General features: G+C 41.8%; 1 protein-coding gene across 1 annotated transcript in view; it reads left to right on the top strand.

Moving 5' to 3' along the window:
* Nucleotides 1–21648, top strand: part of SCRIB (scribble planar cell polarity protein) — a 110960-nt gene extending 89312 nt beyond the window's left edge. The window contains exons 34-45 of the mRNA XM_072413217.1: nucleotides 790–891; nucleotides 1958–2005; nucleotides 2361–2505; nucleotides 2726–2897; nucleotides 3876–3953; nucleotides 6354–6539; nucleotides 9071–9169; nucleotides 13207–13346; nucleotides 14344–14381; nucleotides 15709–15783; nucleotides 16718–16766; nucleotides 19779–21648. Of these exons, the coding sequence (XP_072269318.1) occupies nucleotides 790–891; nucleotides 1958–2005; nucleotides 2361–2505; nucleotides 2726–2897; nucleotides 3876–3953; nucleotides 6354–6539; nucleotides 9071–9169; nucleotides 13207–13346; nucleotides 14344–14381; nucleotides 15709–15783; nucleotides 16718–16766; nucleotides 19779–19960 (1314 nt within the window). The 3' untranslated portion in view covers nucleotides 19961–21648. The remainder of the gene's footprint in view (nucleotides 1–789; nucleotides 892–1957; nucleotides 2006–2360; nucleotides 2506–2725; nucleotides 2898–3875; nucleotides 3954–6353; nucleotides 6540–9070; nucleotides 9170–13206; nucleotides 13347–14343; nucleotides 14382–15708; nucleotides 15784–16717; nucleotides 16767–19778) is intronic.
* Nucleotides 21649–21654: the final 6 nt, after the last annotated feature.

The following is a 21654-nucleotide window of genomic DNA, read 5'->3' as shown; positions in this document are numbered from 1 at the left end:
CCCAGCATTTAACCCCAGGCTTTTAAAGCCCTTGTTCAAAATCCCCATGCATTACAATGGGTTAATCTACATCAAGACGTTTCCTTGAGGCACCTTTATGACAAATTAATCTTAAACATTACTTGAAATGTTAAAAAATTAAAACCCTAGGTTTACACTGGAAAAGCCTAAAAATGCAGGAAAATGCGGGTAAACGCTTCCATTGATTTCAATGGGATGTTTTCCCGCATTTTTAAGCATGTAATATGCAAATTAGTTAAACACACGGTAAAACGCGATAAAATGTGTTTACATGCGGTTTTTAAAAACGTCCATGTGGACCCAGCCTAAAATACAAATACGAATGATTACAAAATAGTGACATTGGTAAAAAGGGGAAAACATTTTTTGTTTAAATACAATTAAAAAACAAGCAGCAGACAAATGCTTTTTAATTATAGTTAACATTAGCCATACACTGACCAATACAAGTAGTTTGTTTCAGCTGGCCTGGCAAGGTTCAGTATTACTTTTCTGGTCAAAAGAATCATCATCACACCTAGAAAATCTTTCTTCAGCCAGTTGGTTTGTAGTTTTCCTTTCTGCAAAGAAAAAGCAATAAAGCATTCACGCTTATGTATTCATAGATTAGGCTGTTGGCTACAAACAGGTGGTTCATCTACAAACAGGTGTATAGACGCTATTAATATCACTTATAAATTATTTTGCAGATTCTTTGAGGTATTTTAGTGTCTTTGCTGGATTCATCTACTCCATAATGAAATTCTTATTCTCCTCTCCTTCTTTCAGGCATCCTCTCCCTCCCCCAGCGATGGGCTTCAGTCTCACTCCATACAAGTCTACAAGGCTTTTGCTGCAGTTCCCTCTGCACATCCTGCCTCCGAGCAGCAGGTAATACTTTGGGAGTCCATTTTCTGGAAAACACAGTGTCGTTTTTCGGCTGAGGATTACAATGCCAGTGCCATGCTTGTGGGCTTCCTGTGACTTCTAATGGTGGGGTCTTCATAAGGCTGCGTCCCTCCTGTTCAGGGATGTCTTGATCCACAGCAAGATTTTTCTACTCTCTCCTTACTGGCTTATTTCTACCCATAGTCTGTGAATTAGTCTTTCAGATTCAGTTGTTGTGGTAAGAACCCCTCATTATAACACATCCAGTGTGAGAACACCTTATAATTGTGCACAACAGGTGTGCAGATCTAACAACTCAGCGATGTATAGAGCCCCTTTAATGGTCACAGCAGGATGATAGACTTGGGGACACAGTGCACAGATGGCCTCAGCAGGTTTGCAAACCCTAGAACTTGGCTCAGGGATGACTGGAGCCCCAATAATAGGCATAGCTGGATACAGTGATAACGGGAATCCTTCATAATATACTCGGCAGGTTTGCAGACCCAGGCACTCAACTCAGTGATTATTGGAGCCCTCTAATGAGCACAGCAAGTATGCAGAGCCAGGAACTTGGCACATAAATTCTGTGAACCTCTCATAATGGTCACAGCAGGGTAGGCAGATCTAAATAATTGGCCCAGGAATAGTTAAGCTTCATACACATATCCAATGCTTCTCGCCCGATAATCGACTCAGGTCTGATTTTGGGCTACAATCTGGCGTGTGTACAGCACCAGTCGTTCATTGTCCGAACAACCGACCTGGCGGATCCACAGACAGGCGACTAACGATCCCAATGGAAGGGAGGGAGCGCGCAGCAGGGTGCCGCTCCATCGCTCCCCCCCTCCATCGCTTTCCCCCTCCTCTCTGCATAGAGCAGAACGGTGCTGTATGTACAGCACTCGTTCATGCATTGTGCAATAATAGTCATTGGAAAGGATCGTAAAAAGATCCTTTCCAACGACTATTATTGCACGTGTGTATGCGGCTTAAGATTCCAATATAAGTCCTTCTTTAAATCTTTCTCGTTTGGATTACATTATATTTAATGGTTTTTTTTTTGCAGGAGCCAACGACTCCCTGTACACCTGATCGACCATGTGGAACCCCTGAGGTGAGCATTGCACCCCTCTCTGCTTTAACATATTGTCCCTCTATAGTGCTCCTTTCAATATGGTGCCCCCTGATTGCTCTCCATTATAGTGTTATCCCCTATAGTGTCATCCCCCATAGTGTCCACCTACTCCAGTGCAGAGTAAAGCAACAGTGACCTAACCATTTTGGTGTAAAGAACTGTAATTATGTTACAATGGGCGCATTGCTCTGCACTGTGTGAGGCAATTGCACCTCTGAAATCTTGGTTGTCCACCCACTTTGGGGAACACTTGCCTAGCTTTTATGTCTTGCATAAACAGAGGGAGTGGACATGCAGACAGTATTGTAAGGATTTGAAATATTTCCGATTTCAGGGCCTGGACAGTCCAGAGCAGCGGTCGTTCCGAGATAGGCAGAAATACTTTGAAATGGATGTAAAACAGCAGCAGGAGAATCGTCCTCCCAAACGCGTGTCTCTCGTTGGGGAGGATGACCTGAGGAAAATGAAGGAAGAAGAAGGTGAGATGCATAATTTTTTTTTGTTTTGTTTTTTTTGGGATGTTAAAAATATCAACAACCAAGCAGATTTTACTTAGTTTTGGTGGATTGAAGATTATTTGTTGTGTTTCTCTGGGTTCTTTGTGTTTGTATATTTTATTAAGCCACAAATTGTCATAATCACCCACCCATGCTTCTTATCCTTCTCCTTCCTCACAATGGTTTCTGTCTCGTCTCTAAGCCCGGAAGATCCAGATGAAGCGAGAGCAGCTTCTGCGGGTGGAGGAAGAGGGCAACTCTGGTGACTCCAATCCCCGGCCTGTTGCTCCCAGCACCCCCACCAGCGTCTTCATTGAAGGAGTGGAGTACAAAATTGAACGTGCAGATGGAGGAAGCCTGTCTTCACTAACTGGGTGAGACATGGATACTGTGCAGTGTTCTCCCAAGAAATATTTTTCAGCCGGGTGGGGGGAAGCTGTAGTTGGTGGTCAAAAATGGGATGGGGCAAGACACAGCAAATTTAGTGTTCCCAGTAGTTTATGGCACAGGTATCCTGTAACCCCCACTATTGTGTCAATGTACTTTGTTCTAACTTTCTAATGCCTGGCTTGTTAGAATGTACAATTTTTCCATTCTATGTATTATACCCTAAATGTCCAGTGCTGTGTAATATGACCCAAATGCTTGGTATTCTTAGTTTTAAGAGTGTAATGCCTTGTAGTAGTGTAATAGTGTGATTAATGTGGTGTCACAAGTGAGGCTTAGTTCACATTAGCAACAAAAAACTGAGCCATTTACTGAGATCACCCTAAATTCAGATGTGTCCCACCCTGGCTCGGCATCCCTCTTATTTCTGATGCTCACTGTAACGTCCAGCGCCACCTTGCACTGCACATGCATTAGATTGAAGAGGAACTAAACTCAAAACTGCCAAAAAAAAAAAATACACTTACCTTCAATCCCGCAGGGCAGTCCGATCCATTTGGTGGTGTCTTGCATCTGGTCCCACGTCGTCCCGGCGCCGCCATCCTCTCTTCTCTTCTTCCTGGTTCTTCATTCCAAGTCACCCGACCCAGGCGCGAGATTGGGTGACGTAGGATTAAAAAAAATTTGCTGATCTCACTGCGCATGTGTGAGATAGGCAAATTTTTCTATTTGCTCAAAAAGGCTCCTTCGGGCATCCGCAGATAATTTGATTAATTACATGTGACCATATACAACCAATGAGATTGCTGCTGTTATAACAAACCTGCTCACTGCTTTCAATACCCCTCTAACGTCTACATGTAGTCTTCTGCAATGGTATTATCTGTATCTGTCTCCTGTATGCCATACCAGTAGCATAGTGCATGTTTTTTCAGCTGTCACATTGACATATTGTCTTTATCCAGGTTGTCACCATCTGAATCTCAGAGGAACTCCCTTGAGGATGCTTTCAGGGTGGAGCAAAGACCTAATTCCATGTCAGGGTGAGATATGACTGTGTTTTGTTTATCTTTTTTACATTTACCCTCATCATTAACCCTTTGACTGGAGGTCCTTTCAAGATTTTCCTTTAAACTATAATACATTAGAAGAAATCAAGCAAAGGGATTTTTGTGGAACTACTGGTATACTTTGCATTCCCTTATTTCCTTTATTCTGCCATTTTTCGCTTTACATTTATTGGCAAATTAAAACCAAACCTCCAGGTTCTCGTACACTTACCTTATTCTAAACCCAGGGAAAAAAAAGAAATGCACCAATTTTTGTTGTGCTGTGATGGTATCATAATTATCAAATTTTATGTCTGTGTTTCTCAATAAGGGTTCCTCCAGAAGTTGCTGGGGGTTCCTTGAGCAATAAGCAATTTTTGACACTCAGGTCATTTACCACTGAACTGGGTACCTGGGAACGAATGACACAATGAAATTTTCCCAACCAGCCGCCATGTGGAACTTCACGTTCCAAGATTCTTTGGGCCATTAGAATTGTTAATGGGCTCATTTAAAAGCATGAATGGTCAAGAGAAACAGGGAGGTAATGCCATGTCAATCAGTTTATAATGAAAGACTCCAGGTATCTCAACAGCCTGGGTCTTCCCTCATACGAGAACGATGACTTTACTAAGCTGTTTAGAAGAGACTACATAATGGTAGTGACATGATTGATCTGCTAGAGAAGTTTGTGGTCACCTGTCTTTCAAACAGGATATGCCAGAGACTGAGCCATGCCATGGATTCCATTGCCAAAGGTTTATACGGTGTCTAATGGACAGAATAAAAAATGGACTCCATATTAAATCAATAGCAGAAGACTATTGTAAAGTTGTTTTAATACTAACTGGAGTTCAGCTTCAAACTTCCAGCTATCAGTCATTAAACAGTGATGGCTTTAGCACAGCTTTACCTCTGCTTTCCAAAAAGTAGTTTTGAAGCCTGCACTACTCTAGCTGTTTTAAGCAGGGTCCTCTCCACCTCCAGTGTTCGCATTTCTCCATCATTTGCAACCCTTATTTAGTGTACAACGCTGTGTAGTAAGAAGGGGTGCTGGGAAGTTCCTGGCCAGAAAGAACCAGAGTTAGGAAATAACACATTTATTCAGCATCTCCCCCCAGAGACTGATGCACTTGGCAGAGTGTAGTTGCAGCTCTTCTAGACCGTTCAAATAAAAGTCCTTTGTTTGGGCCGCAAACCAGCTCTCAGCAGCATCTTTAACGTCAGAAATGTCCTCAAAACGTTGCCCATCCAGGTGTTTTTTCAAATTCGCGAACAGATAACAGTCCGAAGGGGCCGAGTCAGGTGAGTAGGGGGGATGGTGGACAAATTGGAAACCCAGGGTGTTCAATTTGGCAGCCACAACATTGGACATGTGCGCCAGTGCATTGTCCTGCAAAAAAGAATCCCTTTTGGTCAACTTTCCACCGCCTTTCGTCTTAATTGTCTCCCTCAGCTGGTCACGGAGGTTAGCATAATACTGTCCAGTGATACTAGAGCCCTGAGGTAAGTAGTCCGCCAACAGAACACAGTCCAGAAAACGGACGCCATGACCTTTTTGGCCGATTTCTGGGTTCAGAGCTTCTTCGGGCGCAGGGACCCGCTGTGGTCTGCTTTTGACATCTCAGTGTAAATGTCCTTTGCTGACTTTCCCTGGAGAAACAAAAACTTCATGACGGCCTGTAACTCTGACGTGAAACCTGCTTTTCCCTCCATCACAGCTTCTCACTAAAAGAAAAAACAGTTTTAAGAATCGCAAAGACCTGATATTTGCACAGATACATACTAAGATACTGGGCTGTCATAAGCCCCCACACTAATGTTTCTATTTCATCAGTAAGGGGCCAAAGCCAGGAACTTCTCAGCCCCCCCCTCGAATGTTGACACTTTACTACCATATAATAATAGTGCAGATTGCTTTACAAATGTGCGATCAGTGGGTATGTGAATGAGGGTAACAATAGTACCAGGAGGGGAAGAACCTGGTCACATGACCATTTAGTCATTGATCCTTCTCACCAAGAGCATTCGGACTCCACATCATCCTGGCTTTTCATTGAAGGAATCTTTTTTAAAGTTCAGGCACTTTGTGATTTAAACATAGCCATGTCCTGTGCATAGTGCAACGTTCAGCCTAGAAATTATTTTAGGTTGAGTGGAAAGAAATTGTAGATGAGAGTCAGCCCCTGTATTATGACCCAACTCTACAGTAACAACCTGAAAACATGCGGTTGGTTACTGAAAAGTGCCTGATGGTGCACCCGCCTAAAAGGAGCTGGGGACGTCACTGAAGTGTTTTCAGATTACTGTTTTAATAAAATATATCTCTATGTTACTGTTGCTCATTTCTCCATCCTCATCAGATCTTGTCCTGTTTTCTCTTTCTTCACCCAGGTTGAGTCCGGTGTACCCCACTGGAATAGATGGGGCTGCCCCTGTCCGCACTGCCAAAGCAGAGAGGCGACTGCATGAACGGCTGAAGATGCAGAGCCCTGAATTAACTGAAGAGGAGATGCAGCTGTCCCCTGCAGAACGCAGAGCATTGCAGGCCGAAAAACGTGCCATGTGGAGAGCTGCCAGGTGAGATTGATCTGCAGCGGTCTAAGCATGCTGGGACCTGTAGTTCTCTAATGTCAGACATTTGCTGTTAGGATGCACACATAGGCATTAAAAATGAAAAAAAAAAAAATAGGCATTTAAATGTATATCTCTGCAAACAAAATGGATTGACTCCTGTAGTTTTCCCTCGCTGCCCTCTCTACACCTAAAATTTCAGTGCTGAGAGGATTTCTTGTCTTGCTTATCTTTGGGATTCCCAAAATACTGTTTGTCTTATTTCTCTCTTTCTTTCCCCTTCAGTGGGCTAAAGGAGTTAGAGAAAAATTTGAATTTCAGAGCTCCAGGGCCCTGAAACATAGGCAACTTTGGGGCATCTTCCCATTTAAAAAGCTTTTTGGAATTTCTTCCATAAATTCCTCAGCAGGTCTGTGTGTAATATTACAGATTCTAGTTCACAGATTCTCAGCTCGATTTCCTCTTTTTTCCCTTCACCTTGTTCAACCTAAAATCTGTGCAGAATCTTCTCATATTTATCTGTACACAGGTTGTCCTGTTCTTCTCGGAGTTCCAGATTTGCCTTGTAAGACACACAAACCATTTCCCAGTTTATTAGCTAAGTTAATTTACTCTTCCCAGGGTAAAATGTGAAATATGTTCTGATAGATTTTCATTGGGTCCTAAACACTATGCAACGCTATACCTCTTTCATGAGATGATTGAAGCTCGTAAGAAATTGTTTTTTATATTTTGTTCCAAATGATTCACAGAAAAAGCTTAAATATTCTCAAATGCCTCAAAAGCACTTTTTAAAATAAACCGTTGATAATGTAAAGTATTTGCCAGTGAAAGCTGCTTATGGAAAGTAATCTGACATGACTTAACAAAGTGCAACTGAAGCACTTCAACCCATACTCCCAATTGCACAGAATTGATAATACATTTGCTCGTTATTCATTGCATTGTTTGGTTTAAACATATAGCAACAGTATATTACAAATGGTCAAAGTGGACACCTGACCAACATAGCCTGCTATGTGACTACATCCAAATAAAAATTTGAAGGGCACAATACTACAGCTTGCAAAGACAGTGTAGACATTTGTGTGCCTTTAGCTTGATAAGAGTTTGGAAAAGGCTTTGTACTGTCCAGGCATAATTATTCTCCTTGGCAAATAGCCTGCTCCTTAACATGTTCAACACACATTAACACACACAATGCAAATAATGCAAATTAACACATACAATGTCTACTTGCAAAAAACAGTTGTTTGGTACAATCAGCAAATGTCCACCACCTCGTATGTGTAATATGACAAGCTTATGGTGGACATATGCTGATAATCAAACCCATACATTTGTTAGCAGATATCAGTGTACTGTGGTATAATCAAAAAGGAGAAAGAAAGGGGGCTCCTTTAAGGGACCTAGGTATTAGATTTGATAAAAATAAAAATGACACTTTATTGATTTCAACATATCAATAAAAGCATAAAACAAAACACGTTTCTCCCACAAGGGACTTCATCAGGGGATCTGTGAATAACACATCTGGGAAAATAGTGATTTATAGTCCCAGAGGTGTTATTCACAGATCCCCTGATGAAGTGCTTTGTGGGCGAAACACATCGGGTGTAGGGTGCAGTATAACACCCCTTCCTCAATCTACATTAACAAGTGGTATTTTTCTGATTGTGAACAACCTTTAAAGTCTACTTTTATATTGTTATATAGATACATACTACCTATCTATTTTGTTTTATGCTTTTATTGATATGTTGAACTCAATAAAGTGTAATTTGTTTTATCAAATGTAATACCTAGGTGCCTTAAAAAGACCATCCTTTCTTTCTCCTTTTTGCACCACTAGAATCCCTTGAGAGACTTAACAGTGATATATTCCCCAAGTGCATTATTCTTTCCATCAGTATACAGTGATTTGCCAATGTTAGGTTTGTTATTACTAATCAGAGCTGGGCACATTAAAAGTATAAAGGAACTCGAGTGTCCTGCACAGAGTCTTGCTTCCAACCCTACTTGAACACATTTCGGATGAACTTGAATCCAAATACAAGCCAGGTCTTCTCATTCTACAATAATACCGGGCCCTACAAATTATCTATTGGCAGAATAAGCACAAATTCCTTCAGTCACCTTGCAAAATATTATGGAGAACCTCATATGAGTGATGTCTGTTGTAGCCACAGAGGGAGGCTAACTCCATTGTATTACTATTGGATTTGGGTTTAGAGGTCCAACATGCCCATATAGTTGTGTTGTTCAGGTGTCCATAAACCTTTGGGCTATATTTGTTAATCCAGATTCAAGACAAGAACGGCATCAGTTTTGTGTCAGAGCAATCTACAGCAATAAAAAGAAGAATGTGATAATATTGCATAATACTATTTTATCAGCTCAGGCTCTATAGTTTGAGTCTCTTTCCGGTCTATCTGTCCTGCTCTTTGTAGAAAATGTTTTCCTGGTCTCCTGTCACTTCATTCTGTCTCGTTTCTCTCTCTTCTGGCTGCTGTCTCTCTCCTTGTTCCTGTGGACAGTACTCTGGAGGACAGTATTAAGCAGTATGAGCAGTCTCTGGCCAAGAAGCTGTACCAGTCGCGGCAGAACAGGCCCAGAACCCCTGAGGATGCCAGCAGGTGTGAGCTGGGCACACGGTGACACCGGCTGCCTGCACTCCACCCAGCTAATAGCATGTACCCGCCAGACACGTGTGCAGATATTGTGTATGAGGGTGGGGCTGTATGTGTTCGGGCACCTGCATGTCACCAAACAGCGCGTGGCTTTTGCAGCATGAACTGCGGGGTCCATATGTCAGCTGATCTTTGTGTATTTATATGTCTATAGTCACACATGGTGTCTGTCCAAGGTCAGAAAATCACCTTTCAAGTAAAACAAAACACGGAAGCTTATCTGGAACCCTCAAATTTTATTTGCATATTTCAGAACAGTGCTTTCTGTGTTGTGCAAATTATGTCTCTCTGTACATCACCCTAGTTGGTTTTACCAGCTAATTAATGGGTGACAACCTACAAAAAAAGGAGGAAGAAAGATTAATAAATAGAGATCTCCTTACATTATTAAAATAATCTTTTGCTTATCAGTGAATGTCATGGCTGCTCTAAGTGTTTTAGACATAATTTATAAACTAGATTGATATAGTGCCAAAATATTACACAGCTCTGTACATTAAGAAGGAGGAAAGGACCCTGCCCAGAAGTGCTTACAATCTAGGAGTTATTTTATATATTGTCCTTATATCTGTGCAAGAAGTATCAGTCATAGGTGATCATTCTTCATTTCTTGACTTTTCCTGTACAAACTAATATTATAGGCAGGTGATGGCCCTGTATTTTGACCCAACTCTTCAGTACCCACCCAAAAACAGCAGGGTGGTTACTGAAAAGTGCTGATTGGTGCGCAGGGCTGAAAGGGGCCAGGGAAAACACTGATGTCTGCTCTGACAAGTAGAGGAAAAAAGGGGAATGATGGCACACATACCCATCCCAGAAGTCTAAGATTGCAGCTTTTAAAGGTGCAGACTCAGTGTCCTAAAAATGCCAATTTCTGTTTGCTTCTCTTGAAGTTGTGCTTTATCTTGTGGGTAGTAGGAATACCCCAGAATGTGGTGACTAGGTTATCCAGATATGTGATGTGGGAAATGCCCTAACACTATGAAAGCTAACGAACTTCATGTGTACAATACGATTCGACCGAAAGACGATTTGATAGTCCCACTTTGAACTTTAAAGATTCAGGCAGGTGGTTCTTGCAGACAGGCAATGTCCCTCCTGCAATAACACGTGTTTCCCGTCTGATCGCACCGAGAGTATGTAAAAAAGCTGCGCATTTGCAGTGTCAGCCTTGGTTTCCGGTGGAGACCCGGCATTCCCTTCCATGTACAGCGTATGGATGAATTGCTGCGCGGAAGATATGTCACCCCAGCACTGCCAATCAAGATGGCCAGGATCATTGCTGGGCAGAAGAAAGAATGGCGGCAACCAGCGAGGAAGCGCGGATAGGTAAGTGCCGCAGGGTTTAGTTCTGCTTTAAAAACTCAAGTGTTGATCAGGTTGTGCTCACATCGTTCCAGGCTTGTGATTGTAGTATTTTTTGCAGCGCTTGCAGTGCATTGCACCATGACATGTTGTCCTTTTTCATCACTGCTTTTGGCAAACATAAGTATTTAATAAAATGATGCAGATAGCAGAGTACATGTAAGCCTATCAGATGCTCAGATTGACAAAAGGGAGCTCCTGCAGTCCTACATCAACCATTCAATGCCTTAAAAAAAATATATTTAAAGGTGACTGTGCATGCCGAAAAGTGATTTGAGGGAACCATAATACCACCTTGGTGGTATTTGCATAGGGCTGCACCTACTATGTAATTTAGTCCAGGTTGGTTTTGGTTCTAATATCTGAATACAGGTATACAGTACTCTCCCCACTCACTCATCCACCACAAAATAAACTAAATATTCTCAATCTAATACTCCTGTAGAAGCCTGTAGGCAAAACGCGCCGGGCTAATGAGACATTTGCCGCCTTTTTTTTATGCTGATAGGCAATTCAATATAAAGGATGGGGTCAGACAACCCCAAATCCCTTAATGGGGATAGACAATTTGTAATGACCTACCGACTATGTAAATGTTTTGTGAACTTATGTTGTACGCGTTACCTGTAAACTTCTCGTGTAAATATTTAAAACAAATTGAAGCACCCAAAAAGAGCTGGGTGGTTACTGAAAAGTGCCGGGTAATGTGCCCAGCTAAAAGGGGCTGGGGGAGATGACTATTTTTTTTTAACTTCTATTTAAAGTTGTGTTCCTGACAAACTGCTAACTTAGGTTGCATCCTTGGCATTAAGTGCACCAGCTCTTTGCGTCTTCCCGTCTTCTTATAACCAAAGCTGGGGGATAGGGTCGAGTCACTGTTCAGTTCTTAATTGTGTAAGTTACCGCTTGTTATACTGAGCTCTCTAAACAGAACTAAAGGTTAGGATTATCATGGTAAAGGGAGTATGAAGCTGCTGGATGAAAATTGTAAAATGGAAATCTCCACCTGCCGTAATTATCCTGCTTATAGAAGAGGAGTGGGCTGTGTTTGTCAGCTGTCTGCACCAGAAAAAAACAGGCAGATATTGGGACTTTTCAGACCAAATCAATTTCAGATTAAAGCTTTTTTTTTATAAAAACCTTTATTTCAAATTTAAAGTAACAACAACAATATTACCTGTATAAAAACACATGAGGTAAGCAACATCTCCTGTACAAACACCAAAAGTGACATGCAAGTTGTCGACGCGTTTTGCGGAAAAAAGTGTCCGCTTCATCAGAAATGTGTGTGTGTGTATGTATATATATGTATATGTGTGTGTGTGTGTATATATGTATGTATGTGTGTGTGTGTATATATATATATATATATATATATACACACACAACTTAGCAGTTGATATAACTCACAATGATGATCATTGTGAGTTAATAAACAAACTGCTAAATTTGTTTCTTTCCTGTATATACGGTGTGTGTGTGTATATATATATTTGTACAGGAGATATTGTTGTATCATGTGTTTTTATACAGGTAATATTGTTGTTGTTACTTTATATTAAAATAAAGTTTTGTTTTTTTTTTTTTTATAAAAAAATAATTTTTAAATAAATTAGCCTGAAAAGTCCCAATATCTGCCTGTTTTTTTCTTGTCTAAAAATTGGAGGTGTGGCCCTTTGACAAATTAGAGGAATTTCCATATTTTTCCAGCTGTCTGCACCAGTTTATTAAACCGTGAGTGGGGTGGGTAATGCATGTTATCCTGCCCTGCATGGCGTGAATGGGCAGAAGAGTTCCTTCACAGTCTTGCCCTGCAAGTTCTCTCACCTGTTCTGTTTTAGTCCATTTGTCTTCCTGAAGTGGAAACTAATGTCTCCAGAAATGATTTTTGCTGACTTGGTTGTGTTGGTTCATGATAAATAATGTTCTTCACAACTTACTGACCAGAAATAAGCTTTAACATTGGTATCCTAACACTTGACCAGCTGTATACCTGCTCCAGGTCAATCACAGGTACACATGAAGGTTCAGAAGATGCCTTCCAGATGCTTCGTATGCCCTGTTACAGGCAAACACAGCATTTGCTGTCACATGATGCATTCACCATTCAAAAGCAAATGCCTTATAAGCCTTAAAGAAGTCAAAATGATTTAGATATGCAAATGTATTTATTGCACAAAGACTTTTTATATTAAGCTTGGCCATCTAGGCTTCGAAGATCTTAAGTTACAAATGGTAAACATAACCTGCACTGATGTGGAAACAGCTCTAGTCATATGATTATATTCTTGCAGCATGGGTGGGATACCTGAGAGCAGCATGGATGGGATATGATAGTTATTGCAGCATTAGGAAAAGATTTTGGCCTTTCCTCTTTCATTCCAAACACAAGAAGGACCAGGCTCTGAATTTATTGTACCAGTTACTTATACTACCTGTGGAAGAAAAAAATAAATTTTTAATCCATCCTAATAGTTGGGTTGCATTAAAAAACTTCCATTAACTCTCCTACTCCTTTCCCCCTGGTGTGTCTCACCCATCTTGTCACCACTGTCTGTGTGACAACTTTTCAGCCTTCTGTTTCTCCCTCTCATGCATCATTGGTTTCTCATTAACAGGATGAAATCTCTGGAACAGGATGCGCTTAAGGCTCAGGTTGTGATCGCTCGTTCTAAGGAGAACCGGAAACGGAGCACACTGGACCAGCTGGCGGAATCCCCATCTCCAGCTCCTACTCCATCACCGACTCCTCTGGAAGGTAAGCCATAGCTCCAGTGAAATTGCTTCTCTGCCTTTTTTGCTAAGGTCAAGGAAAATTCTTCCTATTAGTTTTAGGGGAGGAAGGACCCTACTGTCCTGTTAAGGGGGGATGGCATTGGTTTATTATGCCTGTTTGTATGAGGGATCAGAAGGTGATGCTCAGTAAGGGCCTGTCCTAGGCAAATTCCTCCCGTGTAAACCTGAAAAGGAGCTCTCTGATGGACCTAAATACAGCTGACGAACTGGCCTTTGGGTCTTGAGAGGCCCTGAATTCCACAGAGTGGTGACCCAGGGGTACTGTAAAATCACAGAGGGAGTTATGACCCCACTGATATTTTGATTACACCAGCACGCTCACTATAAGCTTTATTCAGCACTCACCTTCATTTATTGTTAGCTGCGACACTAATGAGCATTTTTTTTATCCTTGCCCAGTGTGTTATGCAGTGAGCAAAATATTTATTTATGGACGGAGAGCTCTCTGGTCGGGAGGGGTCTCTCTTCAGGGGAGCACGCCATCCAAACTAATGGGCAGCCTTTGGCCTTGGCTCATTGGCAAGTCCGCCCGGCTTTAGCCAGGTGAGCAATACTACCTTACCCCACCTGGAGAATTGGGCCTCAGGGGGTCAGGGAAAGAGTGGCACTTCCTCTTTAGAGAAGGGACCAAAGAAGCACCCTTACGCACATTTTTTGTGTGGTGTTTTTGCACATACACTTTTTTTTACTGAGTGCAAAAATTGTATTTAAACATCACACCTGTGGGATTTAAATAGAGTGTAAAATAGCTCTGGTGAAATAAGAGGCTTGATTGCAGACTCTCTTAGATTGTAAGCTCTTTGGAGCAGGGTCCTCTCCTCCAAATGTGTCACTATCTGTATCTGTCTGTCATTTATAAGCCCTATTTAATGTACAGCGCTGCGTAATATGTTGGTGTTATATATATATCCTGTTTAGTAATAATAATAGAGCATGGTTGTGACTTTGTCTATTCACAGATTACAGCCCCCGCCTGTTAACATCTCCTGGGAGATTGGTGAGTACCATTTTCTGCATTCCCGGCATGTTCCCTAATTTATCCATTGTCCCTTTTCCTTCGTCCTTGTCCATAGTATTGCAATGCTAAATTTCAACTGAATTATGCCAAAGGAGAAGTTTCTCCGAGTAATACAAATATTTTTCCAGATTTTCCTTTTTAAAAAAGAAAAAATATATATTTTTGTTATGACAATCTATCTGTTTGTGTTTTTAATATTTTACTCCCATTTGATAAATGGGAGTAAAACAAAATAGCAAAATTTGAGATAAAAATTGAACAATACCTACAATGAATTCCTCATAATCAGAGTTTCTAAACATGTAGATGAAGCCTGAGCTGCACAAACCACTGAAGACAGCCAACCCAAAAACCCAGACATCACAGCCGACACCAAAATGTTTGGGTTACTTGTAACTTAGTCAGTAGAGAAAGTCAATAGAGAAATATTTCTTTGGGTGGCTGATTTCTAGGTTAGATGATTCTTTTTGCACGCTTCCATTAGTGGAGGTCCCTTTTGCTGGATTGTAGTTACATTGTGAGATTCATTGTTAAGCTTACATTACCTATACAAATCCCATCCCCCCGTTCTTTTAGTGGGGGCCACACAGTTCCAAATTCCCATGGGTTTTTCTTCTTTTATTTTCCCAACCTGATACACAAATATCTCCCTATTTCTTTTATTTATCATTTGTTACTCCTGATCATCTCTGTCTCACCTAAACTACTCGGTACTGCTTGTTCCATAGAATGATCATTGCATAAGTGGGCAAAATCATTTCAGATGGACATGTGGTGCCCAGTGCAGACTCCCCATCATCATGGGGACAATACCAAAAAACGCAGGCACGTTCTTCTGTTGCGATTGGTTACCCAGGCGGTTCCTGCAGAGGCTGCACAGTGTTGATGGTCATAATGAACAACAATCATTAGGACACATTTTTTACTGTCTGCTGCTAGTGATCTTTTTACCTGCTCTCCTACCTGGTCTATGCTGCTGCATTCTGACATTTGTCTTCCTTGTTGCTGTCTCGTCTGTCTTTCATTTGTAATTGCTGCTCTATTTCCTGTGTTGCTTTCTCTTGCTCATTGCTCAGTTCCCTATCTCACCTTGCTCATTGCTCAGTTCTCTCTTTGGCTGTTGCTTGGTCCTCCTTTTCTCATTCCTCAATACGCTTCTACATTTGTCTCATGTCCCGCTGGTTTTCAGTGTCCTTTTTGTTTCTCATTTTTTCCATTGCCTGCTCTCATCATGTTGTTGCTTTATATCTTGCTCATTACTTTGCCCTCTATCCGCCTGTCTTACCCCCCTTGCTCTGCTTTCCAGTCTCACTCAGACAAGAAGTTTGACTACAGAGAATTTGCTGCTATTCCGTCTTCCAAACCCGTGTATGAGATTCAGGTACTGTCTGCATGACCCAGTTGGCAGCCAATCTCTGTTTTCCTGCAAAAAAAACTGACTTTTTCATTCGCCGGTTTGTCCACGGCGCATTGTGGCCCCCAAGTGTTTTGGTGTTGGTGGGAGTGGAGGGTGTTGGTTTCTTGTTAGCCTTGTTTGGTGTGGCGAGAGCCTCTTCTATTTGTGTAATACAGCAGAAAACGTTATATTATCCACCTAGTACTCCTCCTATAATAAGGACATTTACTATATGAAGGCACGTGAGCTTGGTTAGGTCAGTGTCACACTTCATAACAACCATCAATTTAGATAGCAGTCCTTAGTTTGCTCATTTGGGTTACTGCACATAATTGATACTATTTGTGCTTATTTATGGGAATCTATAACAGGGCCTAATATAATCAGCTGAATTTAATTTTATATATACTCTATATGTGTGAGCCATGTATTCTCACCCTAAAGGATTAGTGTATCTGGCTCTCTGATTTCTACTGCAACCTCTTTTATCCAGGTTGCTGACAATATTACTTGGTACAAGAACACAGGAAAGTTATTAAATTATTGAACAGAAAACCTGTAAAGGAATTATTCTAAATACCCAAGACAGTGACTTGGGATGTACTAGGTACTAGGTGGTTGTAGTTTCCCTAAATAATTTCACAAACTGGCTTATCCCATTCTGTACACAGATATTTTCAGGCTCCTCATGCCACTCACCTTCTTCCCAGCTCACAGGGTTACAGAATTTATACTCGCATTTTCTGAGATTGAAATACACTTTTTATTTGGCCCTATAAATTGTGTGCTGGGAAAAAGGTTTCTTTTTTGCTTGTGTGTGACAATGTATTTAAACCTTTCTGCATGGCATGTATTGTGTGTGTTATGTGTGTCTTGAGTTCTCGCTGTAATGAATATTTGTTTTGTTTCCCATATCTAGTCCCCTGACGCAACAACGGGCCTGAAGTACGAGGATGGCCGAACATCAGGTGAGGAAGTTATGGAGAGGCCAATATTAGCTAACACTATGCTGTCTTCCCTTACTGTTCCTGACATAGATGGATAAATGTCACTGCATTGCTCACTTTCCTTTTCGTACTGTTCCTGACATAGATAGATATAACTCCTTATCACTCACCTACCTTCCCTTATTGTTCCTGACATAGACAGATAGATATAACCCTGTATCACTCCCCTGCCTTCCCCTACTGTTTCTGAAATGGACATATAGACACAACTCTGTATCATTCACCTGCCTTCCCATACTGTTCCTGACATTGACTGATAAATATAACTTTTTATCACTCACCTAGGTTCTCGTACTTTTACGTATCTCTATAGCTACTCTTACCCCGTTGATAATAAAGCAAAAATATTTTAGGGCTTTTTCACACATTACATTTACGGATGGACGTTCATATTTAAGGGCTATAGTCGGTCCCCTTAACGAGATTTCGTTGTTCCAGGCTGTGACAGAACAAATGCTTTATATTAATCTTACACATACCACTATTCATCTGGATTGAAGCCGTAGGAAATAAACATACTGTAAGCATACAGTTACCTTAACAATGAAAGCACTGATACAGAGCCCTCTGGGTATGAGCAGTGCTCATAAAGAGTAAGGGAAGCTGCACATCTCTGTTACATGACATGTCAGAGTCTTGGCTTTTCCCCTGGGCTCTGTAGGCCATGCCAGAGCAGTGCAGGAGCCTTGGTATCCCCCCTGGGGTCTGTAGGCAATGCCAGAGCAGTGCCCGGAGCCTTGCTGTTCCCCCTGGGCTCTGTAGACCTCACTGCTCTGAGGTGTCACATGGAGAATAGTGGGATGTCACTGATCCAGGCCACATACCTTGGTGCTACCAACATCGATGATGGGCACTGATGGATAAAATGGTGTGTGAGGTGGTGACATACTGAGTTTTATCTTTCCTGTTTGTGTGTTTCCCTTACATTCCTACCAGAGAGAGGTATTTCTCTAATGGGGACACAGACAGAAGTAATGCAAAGAAGCAACCTGTTATTTTGTTGCTTGTATCCCCTTTACCCTCATATCCTGGTGACCATCAGAAAGAGCAGTCACATATACTCACCATTATGTGACAGAGACCACAAAACCTGAAGCTCCTTCTCTTCCCTACTCTACTAAAGATAATATACAGATTCATGGCCTGTAGCTCTGACAATAAAGGAGGTAGATGATAGCATAATGATGAGGAAATTATTCAGATTCCAGGAACAGTCCATGTAGTCAGATTTCTTTGGTTTACCTTGGATGTCTGTCACAGCAGCGATCATGGTGCAGGTAAAAACCTCTCCAGTGACCAGATTTTGATGCTAAACCATAAAAATTCATCTAACTTTGTCTCCTCCTTTCACTTCTGTTTCACATGATGGAATCGCTAAAGTTTCATGGGCTTTAGCACAGATATATGCACGGTATTCTTCTGACACATGAAGGCTCTATGACCAATATATGGCAAACTTACAATCATGGATTCATCTTCATTTATTGGTTACCAGTAGGGTTAGCAGATCTCCTTCCTTTCATTCTAATAATCTTTTTACTCCGCTCCAGACTGATCCCCTCCTGCCGTCCTCTCTCCATCCTGGCAGCACTGCATTCTGGGTAGGCGTACTGCATACAGCAGTTTGGCGTGTTTTCAGGCATGATGTGAAATTAACAGCTTTATAAACACACAAACTAACAGCTGCCTTGACAAAGCGGGGGTGAAAGTGGAGTTGTTGCCCATCGCAAGCAAATAGAGCTCAGCCATTCATTCTGGGCATGAGAATTGTGTGTATAGACTGGCAGCCCGATTGTTACAAGAGGAATCTTGGTGCAGGTGCGGAGAGTTCTGCCAGAACACTCATCTCTTTGCTTCCATTTTAAGACTTCTCACTTCACTCGGGCCCGTGAGTCACTAAGTGAAGCAAAGGATCAAATTGACTTGCTTATGCAGAAAAATTTGGCCTCTCCGCTGGGCAACACTTCTGCATCTCACCAGCTCCACGGATCTTTTTATTTACTACTGATATTGTTTTAAAGTTTCAGTTTTAAGTCCTCGCGTGTATTTACAACAAAATTTCGAATGAGAAATATTAATTTTTGTTGTTAAATGAACCTTCGTTGAAGTACGACTTTAGATGTCGTAGGGTTATTAGATCTACAAATTTGATAGTTCGGGGGGTATTGTTGGCAACAAGAAATAATTCGTGCTACAGCTAGCATGTAGACGCTCCTTTGCTTAGATTACTTCGTATTCTATCCTTTTTTTTTATTAATTTTATCCTCTTCATTAACTAGCTATCAGTGCAGGACGAATAATACTGAATCCTTAACATGGTTTAAGTTAGATATACACAATATCGACGTTGTTCCTTCTAGCTTGCATCAATGTTTGCCCCTAGCCGAAAAAGCACCGGGTCGGCCCACCTACCTACTTGGTTGTCCGAGGACCCGGGGAACCCATGTGATTGTTTTTTAAGACTTGCTTTAAGTTTTAGCCGCTTGCTCGATACTAGTAGTAGCCCGGCAACATGGTTAACTTCGGAAGCCAATTTGGCGGCAATACAACTGTAGCGTGGCGTAAAGTTTACTTCCACCTCAATGGTTTTTTTCTTGCACAGCGATGTATAGGGGTTGAATGTGTGGTGTAGGCCCTATGGTTCCTATCTTCATGCGTTTAATCTGGTGCTAATATGCCGGCTGACTCCTTACTTAGTAGGAAATTATAATACTATCAAAAACTTTTTTCGTCCGAAAACTAAATGTCACGTTCCGTCTTGTACAAATTTATTTCGACTTGCCTTCCAATGATCGGCTTATCTATACTATTATGTATTTATTAGCTTGGAAGCGTTTTCATTTTGCGTCTTTACTTTCACGGGACCCGAATCAAAATTGGAATTTTAGAATACGAATAAACTTTGTAGGCCAATTACTTCGTGGGGTTTTTTTCCCATCACAATTAATGCCCTGTTCTCCTTTTTACCTGCAGCATCTTGTAGTATAGACGAAGCAGAGCAGCCGGAGGGACACGAAGAGGCTGATGAGGAGCACGGAGATGCCCCCCCAATCCCAGCACCCAACACATCCGCACTAGAAGAGATGGCCAACTACAGCAACAAGCGCAAGCTTCGCCATACCCGTAGGAGCCTGGAGACAGCCGTCCCCACATAAACGCCACCTCGGCGCACAGCCCAGCACTGTGAATACTCACTACAGACTGCGCGTCAAATGGCGCCAAGTAGTGCTCCGCACTCGGTCAGAGACACTGCGAGACGGGCTCGTTTGCCAGGTTCCCTGCTTTGGTGGAGGGAAGTTTACTGATTATGGCTTCTGGTGCCGGTGATGACTTGCTTTTCACTCTCTGTATGGGTGGCAGTTTCACAATATCGTCACGCCGATCAGTCTGCAAGAAGCCGCTCCTAGTTGGCCAACCAATTATTAGGAAAACTTTAACCAGCAGTTTGTAAAGACATTCAATAGTGCAGCCCCTTCTTTTTTGCCTTTTTAGTGACTGCTCGAAACGTCTGCAGACACCCAGGGGGGCCAAGCACCGTCTAAGCCTTCAGTGGGGAATCATTTTTTAATATGTGCAACCTGCTGCTCATAATACGGTGGCTGTGGTGGGATCTATCTCTCGCTTATCATTCACATGCAGGGAACCGGATCATTTTTTTAGGTTTAGACTGTATTTTATAGGATGTTTTTGCTTTTCTGAACATTTTTGTGTTAATCTAATTCCTCCGTGACACCTTTTCATCACACTACTTGTAAAGATTTTAGCAGATTGACTTTTTTTTTCCCCTGCTCCCCCTCCCTTTTCAAAAGTAGTTTAGATAAGTCTTCCAAAGCTTTTACTTTTTATTCACTGCTAGAGAGGCACCCCGATCCCAGGCGGGAGGAATCAGGAGCTTGGTGTGTTGTGTTTTTTTTTTTAATGGAACCAGGTGAGTGAATGATGTCAGATAGGAGGGCAACGGTGTAAGTGATTAGGGTGGAAGAAGAGTGTGTGTACCTAGGGCAGGTTGGAGGTTTGAAGTGGGAGTGTGTATATTTATGAGTGGGTGTGTATATTTATAGCGTGTGCGTGTATTCCAGAAAACATATCTGATCTCACTGCCTTCTCATAGGGGTCTTCTAATTGCCCCAAGGGGCCTGTTATTGCATCCTAAAGGGTATCGGGGGGGGGATCCTGCCATCAGGTTTCTGGCCCTGTCCTCTATGGCAAACTAGTAACCTCCCTTCAAACTCTAAACAGCATTTCACTAATCCTCTCCAATGGCCATGATTTTAGGATCAACCCATATCAAGTGATATAAAACATTGGTGTAGGTGAAATGCTGTTTAGGTTGGGTTAGGGCTTCAGCTATGCAATCTCCTGGTTGTAGTCGTGTTTTTAGTCTGCCACGGAGTCTCACTCCATCTGTCATATTCTCTTATTGAAAATCATGTTTCAATCAAAATCTGTTTCCTTCTAGCCAATTCCTGAAGTGTCCATGAATGATATCTGGATCCTCCACTTCCCTAACCTCCTCAGTGAAATGGAAATTTTAGGTTGAAGTGACTTTTTAACTGGCTTTTTTAAGTCGCCTTATGCTGTGTGAGGGCTGATCAACATCTGGCCACATTGCATTGGGATTGAAAGGCTACGTACACAAGTCAGATGATTCTCTTCTGATCACATGATATCGGACGAGAATCTGGCATATATACAGCGCTCGTCTGACGTCGTTCATCCACGGACAACAAACAATCGTAATACAAGTGAAGGGGAGAGAACGCAGTGGTGTGCTACTCTGTTGTTCTCCCCTCTCCATAGAGTATGTACAGCGCTCGTTCTGACTTTTGTCGTTGCAGAGGATCCTGAA

The sequence above is a fragment of the Pyxicephalus adspersus genome, chromosome 5 (assembly GCF_032062135.1).
Source record: "Pyxicephalus adspersus chromosome 5, UCB_Pads_2.0, whole genome shotgun sequence".
NCBI classification, from domain to species: Eukaryota; Metazoa; Chordata; class Amphibia; order Anura; family Pyxicephalidae; genus Pyxicephalus; species Pyxicephalus adspersus.
The sequence above is the reverse complement of the archived record's forward strand: the minus strand, read 5'-3'. Positions and strand labels throughout refer to the sequence as shown.